Source organism: Atractosteus spatula, chromosome 12 (assembly GCF_055471065.1).
Source record: "Atractosteus spatula isolate fAtrSpa1 chromosome 12, fAtrSpa1.hap1, whole genome shotgun sequence".
NCBI lineage: Eukaryota > Metazoa > Chordata > Actinopteri > Semionotiformes > Lepisosteidae > Atractosteus > Atractosteus spatula.
This window is the reverse complement of record NC_142717.1, coordinates 11,683,302-11,697,711: the sequence shown is the minus strand read 5'-3', so window position 1 is coordinate 11,697,711 and position 14,410 is coordinate 11,683,302. Positions and strand designations below refer to the sequence as shown.

General features: G+C 38.9%; 1 protein-coding gene across 3 annotated transcripts in view; it reads right to left on the bottom strand.

Annotated features, from left to right (window-relative positions):
- elp2 (elongator acetyltransferase complex subunit 2) overlaps nucleotides 1-7,602 on the bottom strand; it is a 51,816-nt gene extending 44,214 nt beyond the window's left edge. Inside the window, exons 1-9 of one of the 3 annotated variants that reach the window (XM_088929662.1) lie at nucleotides 7,433-7,602; nucleotides 6,346-6,424; nucleotides 5,932-6,002; nucleotides 5,248-5,395; nucleotides 4,035-4,112; nucleotides 3,058-3,122; nucleotides 2,576-2,642; nucleotides 1,612-1,752; nucleotides 100-195 (exon numbers count right to left, since the gene is read on the bottom strand). In XM_088929662.1, the coding sequence (XP_088785788.1) occupies nucleotides 100-195; nucleotides 1,612-1,752; nucleotides 2,576-2,642; nucleotides 3,058-3,122; nucleotides 4,035-4,112; nucleotides 5,248-5,395; nucleotides 5,932-6,002; nucleotides 6,346-6,424; nucleotides 7,433-7,564 (877 nt within the window). In that variant the 5' untranslated portion in view covers nucleotides 7,565-7,602. The remainder of the gene's footprint in view (nucleotides 1-99; nucleotides 196-1,611; nucleotides 1,753-2,575; nucleotides 2,643-3,057; nucleotides 3,123-4,034; nucleotides 4,113-5,247; nucleotides 5,396-5,931; nucleotides 6,003-6,345; nucleotides 6,425-7,432) is intronic. The other 2 variants (XM_088929663.1, XM_088929664.1) reach the window with 2 other exon arrangements.
- Between the last annotated feature and the right edge of the window lie 6,808 nt (nucleotides 7,603-14,410).

Below are 14,410 nucleotides of genomic sequence, written 5' to 3'. Positions count from 1 at the left end.
TACTTGTTGATTTATTCATTTACTTACTATAATACTGAGCTTTTACAGTTAAAGAGAGCCCAGGTTTAAACAAACTCTTTAAATCTCATCCTATCTCACCTCTAAGGAAAGAAGGCTGCCAACACACCCCATACACCCAGTTTTCATGGCCGGCCAGAACTGTCTCAAGGGTAACAGCAAAGGATAAGGAAGAATCTGTACAAACAGAAATTAAGAACAACGGTATAAGAATAACTGGTGTACTTGGAGAATTTGCTTAACCTCCTGTAAACAGTATTGCTTACCTTGGTATTCTAAAGAGACGTCATATTACTGTATATTTAAAGTGCTTTATGAAAAACAAGTTGAACTTAGAACAGAAGTTTACCTCCTAATATCTAGAAAGATTTATTTTCAGTTTCTTCCTATGAAAGTGTGTTTGATTCATAAGGTCAACAGACATATATTTGAACTATACATAATTCAAAATACAGTATGCAAACATCACAACAAAATGGAATACAAACATACATATATGTTTTTAGGAGAAGTAATCATGTAGTTAATTGATGAATTGGCTCCAGGTATTTTAAGTCTTCTGACATTCATTCCAAAAGTTTCAAGACAACTGCTCATGATGCAGCCCAAAGCTTTAAATGTTGCTAAAGGTCAGCTTGCAATCTTCAAAATTGACCCTGTTATATTGTAATCCCATTCCTCGAATTAATCATTTCAAATACAAAAAGTTGCAGTTCAGGACTTTCTGAACACCCTTGAAGACATTCCACAAGATGTGTTTCTAAAAACTGAATGACGGAAAACTGTCAAACGGATTTAATTACAGGTCCCAGCACATTAGAAAAATAAATTGATTTTCATTAGTGAAATGTGACTGGTGACACATCAATTTGAATATCTTCAAGAGACAGAGCCCAGCTGGCAGAGGGTCACCGCGGACTCGAATCAGTCAAAGAGCACTTGACTCGGCACACGACAGCAGTCCCTCTGACTTGCCAAGCACCTGTTGCCTTGCAATACTCAATACTGTCAGAAACAGTCACACCACTTCCCTAGTCGATGGCTAACTAATGTCTTGGGACCGGCAGTGTGAAAAATAGCAGATGACACTGACATTGTAGTTTTCACACAAAATCGCACACTGCTTTTTTGCTCTCGGCATGTGTGCGTATGAGGGGGGTAATACTGAAACTTTGTTTTGACAGCTGTTGGTATTTTAGATATCCTATGGATGTGTAAGAAAGTGATTTTGACAGTATAGTATCCCTTGGATGGTTCAGACCCATCCCCTAAAAAAAGGTCCCAGGAGACCGAGGCTTTAAAACCACACTACAAAACCCAAAGAGGGACAATTTTAAGGAGCCATTCAATTCTATACTGCAAGTCTTTTCGAGACAGAATGAAATCAGAGAAAAAACATGTACAAGCAGAGAACATGCAAACTCTTCCCACAGAGAGGCATTCCAAGACTGGAAATGGACCCAGGACTGTATTGAAATAGTAGAGATTACTATAGTTATTGTAACTCTTTAGACAAAATTCCTTGTGTATAATAGATAGAAAGTGTTCATGTCTGATGAAAAGACAAAGGGAATACAGGCACGGACAACTCACCCTTCAATTTCACTGAAAAGACGAACTCTTTCATTTTGATGGTCTCTTCATCTAGATCTTCACCGACGTCTGACTTTGCAAGCACCTTCCACATTCTTATCAGACAGTCTTGTGCACAGCTTGCTAATAAAACTTCCCCATCTGTGATTTTAAAAGAACAACATTTACCCATTGACTGTGCCTCAGTCTACAGTGCACTTATTTCATTAAATATTTTACAAGATACAGAATATCTTCCTTCAGCTAAGAGCAAAAGCCTGTTTCATGCATTATGAAAAAATTTAACACTACATACAAAAGAAAGGAAAATAATTAGTTGATATTGAGTGGTTAGGAAATAAGTAAATATTTTGACAAGCTTATATAGTGAGTAAAACTATAAGTAAATATAACTATAAGTACTATAAGTAAAACTGGGATCTGGCACAGAATTTTTAATTGTATTCAGGACTGGACTTTAGTCCATTCTACATTAACGAAAGGATGATTTTTTTTTTTTAGAAACATAATCTTCCCCTCTCTCAAAAAGAGTATGCCCACTTTAAATGCCACAAAGGCAGAGCTATATAAAAATGTAACCTGTCTTCATCCTAAAGCCGAATAATAGTGCCTAAGAGTCAACCCCAGATTACTGAGATGCTGTTGGAGTTATTGACTCAAAGCCTCCACTTTTGCAAAGCCCAACGTCATGACTGAGTTAAATCAAAACACGTTTCACAATATAAGACTTGGTGGCAGATCTTTACTGCAAGCCTTAATCATGTCCCCAAAAGAAAGATGCCATCCAATAGTGTTCTGAAATGTCCTTTGAGTGGCTGGTTAAAGTTCTGCATTTCATTTTTCAGGCAAAAGCCCCTGACAGCAAGTCAATTCTGTTATGACGTACTGTGCATAAATCTGTGGAAAGCTGGATTCTGAGAGTGTAAACTACAGAAAAATGGAAACACTCAAAGTCAACGCTTACCCCTGACTGCCCACGCCACTCCTCGGATCCAGTCTTCATGCCCAAGCAGTGAAAGGGCCTTTTCAAACTAAAGAAAATGCACAGATAACTGTTGCTTACATTTCACAGGGTACACTTTCTATATTAAATTTAAGTACAGATGATGTACTCTGAAATGAACTCACATGACAGTGCGTAATCTTTTTTTTTTTAAATAATAAGATCCCTAATGAAAATGATGAATCACTGCATCAGCATCCTTCAAAGCAGATAACAGTAGCAGAACTCTCTTCCTTATCAGTCTTACAATGAAACCTGGATAAAAGGTGACCTCATCGACACTACAGAGCACGGTTTTGCTATGTGCTATGTTCAGCATGACATAATTAATGACCTGGGTACTCCCCAATAAAAGCTATTCCCGCCTCTAATGGATTTGTGAATTATAAGAGGGTCTGACACTCTTCTAGGTGGTTTGGTTTGTGTTCGTTGGAAGGTCATACCTGCTCTTCCTGTCGCGTAAATAAATGGACTCGGCAGTCATCACCACCGCATGCCAGAATGGGAACTGAAATCACAAGCTAGTGTCAAAATCGCCACCACTTTCAACAATTCAGAGGCCTGTCCAAGCAAGATTCAAAATTCGGTTGGCACTTAACAATATTCAGATGCAGCTTTCTGGATTTGCCCAAGGACTAAGAACTACTGCTAAAGCTATAGAAGAGATAAGAAAGCAGAGGGAAAGAATGAAAAGAAAAGATAAGGAAGGACACCTCCACCTTGTACTGGTTTGTGCCAGCATTAGTGCCAGTGTACTGAACCGCTTGCCAAAGTGTCTGGCTCTCTTCTGTTGCTTTAGAGCTGTTTCAATGTCAGTCGTCAAAAATGTTACAAGTCACCTTGTGAAGACATTTAGCCAAACGATTTACAACTGCACAACCTCTTCATGGTGTCTTTTACGAAATCTTGAACGAGCTTATACCGAAAAATAAGAGATGCACGCCTGACTGTTTCTAAATAATCATCTTTTGACATTAAGCACATTTTGACACACTAAAGGTGCTCTGTATCATGGCATACAAATAGGTAGGGTGGGCTCCCAGTTACTTAAATGGGTTGCCAATAATGGTTTCTGGCCGGGGAACCACTTTTTCAAAAATTATTCTAAAAAATAATTAAGCCGAGAATTCGTTTAGCCGGCATGTCTTTGGAAGGTGGGAGTACCAAAAAAAGCACAGGCCAAAAACCCACATGTACCAGTCCAGAATCCAAGATTGAACCTAGGGCCCAAAAATGCTATTAGCATAAAATGTGCAAAGCCAAATTTTAGGTCAAAAGATCCGCCAAATTAACTACTTAAATAAAGGGAAAAATCTTCCACATGTAAAAATACAGATGAGAAAAAAATGGCCTAATATTAATAATGCGTCTCTTTCAAAGTCAGAACAAAGCAAGACAAAGCTTGCTGAACTGCACTCACCTCTAGTCCCTGGCAGTAATGCAAGTGAAAGATCCATCATGAACCCATTCCCAAAAGAGAGTGTCTGGAGGCACTGTGCTAGGGATCAAATTAAACAAAATTGTATTTATGCACAACTTATTTTGAATTATCCTTTAAAAGAACATAGTGGCTATGCACAAAACCTGATATTGAATTTACCTTTCAGGAAGAATTTGTCTATAATCCCAATTACATTTTAAGCCATACCAATCCTAATAAAAACCAAACATAATTGACACAATAAGATATTTTGTGCAATCAGTTGAAGATTAATGTCTTTTAAGATACATTCTGATTTTCTTGCTGGAGGAGAGCTGAGAAACAAGTCGCACAGACTTTCAGAGCATTGATCTGTCAAACCCTACTCATCTAGTCAAAATCTTTTATTTATTCACTTCAAAATACATGATTAAACTCACCTACAGTTCAATAAAACATTCTAGAAGTAGTGAAAGCTACATATATTTTATTTTTTACTTAATGTTTTTGATGACAATTATATTCTTTCACTCATAAAAAGGTTCATTGGAAGCATTCGAGTTTTGATCAAAAATGTACACGAATGCATTATTTGTAATTCAACAAATCCGAAATCTTTGGAAGGGGGGTGAATATCTTTGCAAGGCACTGTATATACTGCCATACATCGTCACATGGTACGAGGGTGCAGGGAATTCAGTGAAGATTTGAAAAAAGGTTTATTTCGTGGTGAAAAAGGCCAATCCGGTGAACACTGACACACACAAGATGTATCCCTCACAGTGCCCTGAGTTTCAGCAGAGGTACAAAGAATTTTATAGTCTGAGTACAGCAACAGTAACCCTATGTCACTGCGATGAGTGGGTGTTCATGAATGACCTTTACCTGTGTATCAGGAACCATAGAAAATACTTCCAGTCATGGCACAGTGGCTATTCCTGATAATGTTATCCCCACTTTTCAGTTATTTCTCAGATATCTAATTTTTGGGGGGTTTCCTAACTCCAGAAAAAACATCTCGGGGACAATTTTTTCCCTTTAGGGGACTGTCCCCCTCAGTCCCCTTGGTAGGGGACAGCACCTTCACAAACAGTTAATTCTGACCTGTCACATATAGCAGGTGTCTGTTCAAAATGCACTCAAGTCTGGCCAAGAGTAATGACCCCAGGCCAGGGGCAGATTTCTACAATGGTGTTAGTGTGAAAACCCTTACTCTTTGAGTCCTGCTTCATCCAGATTTTAACAGTCGAGTCAGAGGCAGCAGAGGCAATGAGCAACTGGCGGGAGTCCACATCCAAGTAAATTGCATCCACTGCACAGACAGCCCGAGTGTGGCCCTCACACTGTCCAGACTTGGTGAACTGAAAAAAGAGAAGCACAAAAGGTTAACTGCTCAGAGCCTAAAAATGTTCCAGACAGCAAGTGTAACAATATGGATGCACCACCAAACACTTTACTATGTCAAGGCCAGGAGACTTAGAAACCCCCAACCCTTAAAAGGTTATGCACATTCAACACAAAAGACGGAACAAAGCTGAAGCACTGTATTAATTAATCTCTTTTCACTTCAGTTGTGGCTTTGTACTGATATTGTGAAAAAGCCAGGAGTGAACGACAATTTCATGTTTGCCAGACTTAGATTAAAATGAAGAATGTCTTATTAAGCAGAATGTGAATTACAAAGAATGCAGATGTTCGTTCTCAAATTCAGCTTGCAGGTATACCGTAACACTAAGAATGGAGGCTGAAAACCTGTCCAGTTATCAAAGTTGCCATCAAAGGCAATAAATGAACTACAGGTAGCTTCCTATAATTTTTTTTTCCCCGATCTCAGGTGCCCATGATCTTCAGATGCACAAGTAGTAAAAGAAAAGGGGTATCCGACTGTGAAACATACCTTACCATCCTGGACTTCCCACACAAGGACCTGATTATCAGACCCTCCCGATACCAATTCTGTTTCTGCACCTGCCAAAGTGGCAAAGAAAAACAATCCTAAATTCAACACTTTGAGACCAGGTGCACTGAGAGGGTACTGTAGCCCACAGTCTTCTCCAACAGACATGTAGTAAGGGACCTCAAAGTTTATCGCTCTGAGGACTTTTTAATCTCAAAATCAGCCAAATCTAAAGGTCACAGTGTACAATGAGGATCTACACGGTTATCTGAACCAGCTGGTTCTCATGTTCATGACACAACTAACCATTTCTATACATGCGGGACACTCCTGATGGGATACACTGCTTCAAGATAATTAACTGGTCCATTTAACCTGAATGCCACTGCCATTTGTCAATATAATGATACTCACCACAGTCATTCCTGTGCACCCACTTAACAGCGTTTACTCTCCCTGTGTGTCCATTCAGAGTTGCAAAGATAGTTCTCCTCTAATACAAAACAGAAAGGGAAAGGCTTTCAGGAAACATAACGGTAGCATTGTATTTAATGAGCAAGATGTTTAAAACTATATCGATACAAATGATAAAACTGACATTATTTTTCTTCTACTTTTATGTAGAAATCTTGCCCTTAGAAAAATCATTCAGTTGAGAGTGTGCTATGCAAAATACAATGTTTCTCTCCAGAAGGTTATTTTCGAGTGGTAATGCAATCGATATTACTCAATAAATAATGAATACTAAATATTTGTCATAAGTAACATTATTGTATTTGTTAGATAAAACATGGGTTGGGTCAGTCTGTAAAATTATTTTTGTGCGTTTCTAGTTTCGAAAGTGTAGAGGTAATGTCAACGTTAGCATTGGCGGCAGCCTCTATTGTTTCATTTTAAAAAGGTAATGAACATTTATTCTTAACAGTAGACAACAGTAAAGCGTATACCGTATGACTGGCGCATCATACTTTACTGCAATGGACATAAGTAACATACGATAGCATCCATCAAACGTGTCCACATACTGTAACACAGGCCGTTACATTTTCGGAAACGAAGTTACATAGGGATGCAACTAAGTTTCCGTCTACGACCTCAAAGTAATCCTTCGTAAGCAAATAAAGATAAATCTTACATATTACTATCATTTCCTTGAAGGGCGTTTCAAACAGGCTAAATATATCAAGAATCTAAACACAGTAGTGTTGGTAGTTTGTACTTTGTTTACGATTTTCTCATAAAGTAGGGAAATATCTTAATTGCAGCATTACTGACCTTAGCTATAACATGACATGATCCGAGATTAAAAACGGAAGTTAACAGTACCCAGTAATTGTGAAAAAGAAAGATTATAATGCTGTCGTGAAGTATAACTGAGTCAATAACATTAATTTCAATAGTTCAAAGCAACAAGTTATACTGCACTGCAAAGGCTAACACTTCTGGGTCAATTTGTGTGCATCATACAAGGATTTTCACTTTTACAATACAATCTGATTACCTTTGGATGATACAGAGCTACAGAATTGCATGTTCCGAAGGCAACAATTCCTCCTCTTCCCCAGGAAAGCACATTAGGAGTACGATTCGCACAGCAAGAAACAAAACATGTTTCAGCTATGGAAGCCGCCATTTTTGATGCTCATTTGTCAACTCTAACCCTTTACGTCAGATATATTAGCCACGTGGCCACAAAAGCCAAAGGCGTTCGATTTTCCCAGTGACGTACAGTGAAAGGGTGTTGATTGGTTAATTTATGCTGTGTAAAAATATCTCTCCTAATTTTAGGATGCACATTTAAATTATCGCAAAGCGCTGTATAAAGGGCATTGGAAAGCAAAACCTTGTAAAAATGTAAAAAAAAATAACACTGAGTAGCGTTTAAGGCTCTAGACTCATCACTGAAAAGATAGTGGTTTCTAATGCCACATCATGCATTACTGTCAGCCTGGAAAATCGAATATGTCTATAAAATGAACTGTAGTTTAAATAAAGAAATTGAATTGAGCATCAGCAGCAAAGGAACAAAAGATTAATTCCATACCAAAACGAAAGCAGAAAAAAAACTATTTCTGTTGTGAACCTTTCTTTAGATGTGCAAGGCCTCAGCTAAATAATTTTATATTAAAAACATCATAATACAAGTTACAGTATAAAACGTATGACTGTAAAAATCACAGCCATCCTGATCTCAATGGGGAAGGTGTTCCGTCATTTTGTGTAAAATAAAGCATAGAAAGGCTCATCACCTATAGTTTGTAATTTAGCAGATGGAATAAAGAGGAGACTTGTGTTAGAGGACCAGAGAGTGATGGTAAAGTATATCTAGGTAAGAGGTCATAAAAGTGAAGAGGAGAGATACTATACCTTTTTTAAGCCTTGTGAGTCAAATCAGGAATAAGGTCTATCTGATCATTCTTGGGAAGCCAGTGTAGGGATTTCAATATAAAAAAGTGCCAGGAGACCCAGATATTTGAAAGCGCTGAAGTTTAATGTATTCTTTGAAGCTTCTGAATGAAGAGCGTTACAGTTAGACAGATGCACATACTCGTTTCTCCACAGCAAGCACTGACAGCACAGCGCAGCCAGCTGTTATTTCTAATATTAAGGAAAGCTATCTTGAAGTTCCAAACAAGTCTGAAGGTTTAATTAGGATGAAACATGACACCCTTGTTTTTCAACAGAGACAGTGTGAACACTATGAATGATGGTAGTTAGTGTTACAGTAAAAACTTCGTCATTGATGTAGATAACCCATGACCTATGTCTAATTACTGTTAAAGTACAAACCATTCTGTTACCCCTAAACTTTAACATTAACAATACAAACTGATTTATCCATGCATGGGTACATGACTGGTACAGTATTAAAATTTGGCATTATGTAGCACAAATTTTGAATGTACACATTGCACTATGAAATGCTGTTTTGCATTTATGACCAAAAAGTCATGATATCAGCTATTCACATAACATTAAACCTGTGTTTCATATGACTCTGAAACACAACCTACTGAAAAATGTAAACTTAAATATGGCTCTGAAAAGGAAGCTGAGCCATCACAAGCATGAACCATCAGGAAGACCATGCACTATTTTGATTCAATTGGTCCATTTGAACAAAGGCTTGAAATTATCAGGTGATTTAATCAAGCCTTAGAAGCAGGCTTTAATTGAGGAAATGTGATTGAACATTTTAAAACAATGTGTGAGACATAAATGTTAAAATCTAGTTATAACAGGTATTCTGCTAAATGTAACAAAAATCACAGTGAATAACAATCACAAGGGTCAACTCAGTAGGAGTTAACAAGCAATCAGATAAAAAAAAAGCTGGAATAAAAATAGTATTTTTATTTAATAACACACCAGCTATCAGTGGGAGGAGAGCAGAGTGATGAAGTCAGTTCATAGATGGGGATTATTAGGAGGCCATGACTGGTAAAGGCCAATGGGAAATTTGGCCAGGAAACCGGTGTTACACCCCTACTCTTTTCAAGAAACACCCTGGGATTTTTAATGACCACAGAGAGTCAGAACCTCTTTTATGTCTCATCCAAAAGATGGCGCCTTTTTACAGTGTTGTGTCCCCGTCACTATACTGGGGCATTAGGACCCACACAAACCATGGGGTGAGCACTCCCTGCTGGTCCCACTAACACCTCTTCTAGCAGCAACCTTAGTTTTTCCCAGGAGGTCTCTCATCCAGGTACTGACCAGGCTTACACCTGCTTAGCTTCAGTGGGCTGGCAGTTGTGAAATTGCTGCTGGCTGAATAATTCGTTATTCAAATTACTGCTCTTTGAAATTGTGCTTTATATCTACAAGGAAGGAATGTGTGTAAATGTGACGAAAGAATAGGATGCCCTGAGGGGCATTACCTTCCCCAAGGTCTCTTACAATTTTTCAAATTGTCCCCACCTAAGATGAGAGACCAGCTACACAGCTCACAAGAGACTAGATGCTGTCAATCACTGGAGCAGGGATCAGCAGTGCACCCTGCTACAGCCCACATAAATAGAGTGCCGAACCTAGAAGGGAGAGATGAATGGGAGAACATGTTGAGAGCTTGAGCTTGAATGACACAAGACATACAGTACCTATCAGCCTCTGCCCTGCAAAGGTTAAGACATTACTGAACCAGCCTCCGCACTGAAGATTCCAACCCATCCTCTATTTTGAAGATCGGCCGTGCTGCTACTACAACTGACAGCTTAACACAGTGCATGCTGATTTTTTGCAAATATAGTGATGGAGCTGCAGATCCCCGTCACACTGCTATCTCGCAAGCCTCCAAGCTGAAGACCAGCTGCGCCGCCACTGTGCCAGCCGTTCCATCACAGCGTAGGCAGATGACACAACAATACCGCAAGTGGCCAAAAGGCTCTGGAAACCCGGAGGCCTTGCCAGCCTCCAGGCTGAAGATGGGCTGTGCTGCTATCCGAACACAGCGCAGGCTGTTTATTTTCAAAAACAGCCATGGAGCTGCAGACCCCAGCCACACAGCTGTTTGACAAGCCTCCAGGCTGAAGATCAGCTGTGCTATTACTGCACCAGCCGCTTAATTACAGTGTCAGCTCACCAACACAGCCCTTAACTAACATCCCTCAGATAACATTACATCACTTTATTAGCCCTATACAATTTCTTGGATTAGGAATTCATCTTTTCACATACCCCAGCTTGCTCTCCATGAGACACACAGACAGGGAGAGAAGTGTAGGGTCAGAGCACAGCATCAGCCATTGTACAGCACCCCTAGAGCAGCAGAGGTTAAGGGCTTTGATCAGGGGCCCAACAGAGTAGAATTCCTCTGCCAGCTGCGGGATTTGAACCAGCAACCTTCCAGCCACAGGCACAGGCACAGATCCTTAGCCACAGAGCCACCACTCCGCCCTTGACATCATGACATCATGCAACAGACTAAAGACATGTGCCTCTGCAACTACATTGACCATACCTGATGAAGAGCCAGTATTATTTATAGTTCCAGATAATAAAAAAAGCTGTTTGACTTCAGACTTCTGTATGAAGTGAGTCTTTGATTGTCTAGAATCTGTTCCCCTGTTGTGAGCTGCTCCCCGCAGGATCACAAGTGTTAAACAAGGAAAACCAGAGCACTTTTGTACCAGTGCCCCCAGAGTAATGATGACAATATAAGCAATCAAATATTGGTGACTTTCTTTTTCAAATGAGTTCACGCATATATCTGAGTTCTTCTATATCTGTTGGAAATGAACTAACTTCAAATGCTACCTTTAAGTGAGATGAAGATCCTGGCATGACAGGGAGTATGATGGCTTTGCACCATAACTCCAGATAATCAAAGGGCACAGCAAGAAACATAAAGCTGCTATTTTTGAACAAACCATGGTTTTATATACAGTATGGCTTAAATAGTGTCATAGAAATCTGACAAGAAAACCCTCACCTCTGTAATATTGAATTGTTCATCAAATCAGTTGCAATTCCATATGGACATTAGTTGTCTTTTATTGATGAGCACCATTCTTCTGTTTTTTGGCTTTTTAACACACAGCACTGGTGAACCTCAACCTGTTGAGTCACTGGTGCCATCTCATCTAGCTTATACTTAGCTCCTCAAAGCCAGGGTCATTTCAGTGGTCATCGTTTAAGATCTCTATGTCCTACATGATATGCTATATAGTATATTATGCTAAGTGGATTCGTTGTTGATCAAACTGCTTCTAATCATTTACAATCTTGTAAGACACAGCAGAGCTAAGTGAATTTGTTTGTTCTTTGTCTTTCAGTTCTTCAAGTTAACAGATTTTCTGTGTTAGAAATTATCTCTTGCATACAGTAGCTTCTGTTTTCAGATTATATGTTCCCAAAATAACCAGTACTACTTTTGGAACCTTACCATACATTTTTAAATGAAAAAATGTTGAATTTATTTTTACATTTATATTTTCAATATCATAAAAAATAACTTGTATTCTATCTTCTAAGAAGACTGACTAATGTCTTGGAAATTGAATTAAATTAATTTGGACATCCATTTCAGAGCTATATGGCTTTAATGTCTATTAAAATTCCACTTGTTTTCTAAGTTTTTTTCTTTTTCTGTTGTTCTGAGAACATACATTCTGTAAATTGTCCTCTCATTAGCTCTTTGAGATTAGTCATGGCAATATGCAGTTACAGTCCCCGACATGTTTTGTGCTTTTGACCTTGGGTGCATCTGATTTTAGTGTACTCTATCTGAAGAAAAAGGTTTCCAGGGTGATTTGCAAAGCAACATAATTTTGTCTTGTTTTCTGACAGCTCCAGTGAAAGCTTAAAAGTGCACATCTGATATGTGACAATATTGGTGTGGAAAAGTAAAAAAACAAATGAAGAGATCTTTTACTATTTTATTGGCTAGAGATTATTCTTAATCTGAATCAGAAGTAGAACATATTTTGCCCATGGGAAACAAAGGATTAAAAATTCTTATTAGTTCTTATTATGATCAGTGATGTATTGAAACCATTATGCTTAGCAAACCTTATTTATGTTTTGCTTTTGGTATCTCAGTTGCTAGAGGAAGACCTGCTGCCAGGATACTACTAAAGTTCTTTAAACCATTTCTGATGTTGGTCAAGTACACTGTGATTCTAGCAACTGTATCTAAAGTTGTTATATTCTTGCTTCAGTTCAGATATCACTAAATTAGATTTTTACACCCAAAAAACATTTCTTAAGTCTTTTAAGGTGTTACAGAAAATGTTATAGCACACAATTGATTTATACTCTCCCTGTGTGATTGTTAAAGTTTTCTCAGGCTGTGTTTTGAAACAAAAGCCTGTTTTAGCCTGTTTCCTGTTTTAGGAAGTTTGCACCCAAAGCACAGCAAAACAACGCCAAAGCAAAATGACACAAATCTACATAACTCCCAATCAATGGCCTGACATTTCAGAAGATCACTCATTTTTTTCCTGTTTCCCATTCAATATTTAAAAAACTCCATAATGATTCACTCCAGCCCTAGACTGACAATCCTAATTCATCCATTTGTTCTAGTGATCACGATTCCTCTTGTTTGCATCATCCTATTGAAGCTCAAGAAATGATTTGACCTTACTACACTCTGCATTATTTGAGAGTAGTGTTAAGTACTTATGGATTCATAGGGCACAAGGCAGAATTAAGTGTAAATGACTGCCTGTTCATGGAATCCGCAGTGTCATGGGAGCTACTATGAAGAACAGTCATACAGAACTATCCAGGCTGTCTCTGGCATGTGGGAGGAAACTGGGGCACTTGATTGTAAGTCTCAACCATGGGTGTTACAGAATATTTCCTGCCAGAATGTTCGCGTTAAGCACTTTGGAGCGGAAACTGTGTATCTGAGCATAATACCTTGCAGATTTTGACAAATCCATTGATTTTCTAACCATTTTATCCCATTATCTCTGGTTGCAGAGGAGCCAGAGCCTATCCTGGGAAGCAATCAGTGCAATGCAGGATACACCCTAGACGGGACGCCAGTCTACTGCAGGGCACACACAGGCACAGTCGAGTACACACACTCACAACAAGGCCAGTCTTCCCAGAAGGCAATTAATCTAGAAGCATGTCTTTGGGCAGTGGAAGGAAACCAGAGGAACCCAGAGGAAGATTTTGATTAATATTCCTTGCTCTGGTGATTATTTAGCTCAAATCAAATGTCAAAACTTTGGATATTTCTTTGAGAAATATCACAAGGTGTAGGAATGTTTTATGGTTTGCTATGGTAATTACCACCTCTGACAGCTATTAAATTCACACCAGATGTGTTACACTCTTTATAACATCACTTTATTAATCCTTTGCAATTTCTTGCATTAGGAATTATCTTTTCAGATACCTCAGCTTGCTCTCCACGAAACACACAGATAGGGAGAGAGCCTGGGGTCAGAGCACAGGGTCTGCCATTGTAGGGTGCCCCTGGAACAGTTGGGGTTAAGGGCCTTGCTTAGGAGCCCAACGGAGTAGGATTCCTTTGCTGGCTGCAGGATTTGAACCGGCAACCTTCCAGCCACAGGTGCAGATCCTTAGCCACAGAGCCACCACTCCACCCTCTGCCCACTCTATCATGTATTCCAAAGTACAGTGAATTAATAATAATTAATGTGAAAGAACACTGCTGTCCCAGAGGCCTGAATTGATATTGTGGGTGCATCTAATTGAACTTAATTTTGGGGTGGGTTCTAAACTAGATAAACATCTGTATAGGATGGCAGACACATCTTTAATGGGAAAGGACTGAACCAGAAGTCATTCCCTGGCATTTAGACTAGTGGTTATCACACCCCTACACAGATCTTGTCAAAGGATAAAAAAGCAGCGTTGGTGAGAAATAGCCATCTACACATCGTCATTTTCCAAGAGCTTTGTAACAGATGCGAAGAGAAACAAATGTTATTTTAAATAAAACTCTGTTCCCAAAGTTTCATTCCCTTTCAAGGTTGTAGCCCTAAGACGATAAAAGCAA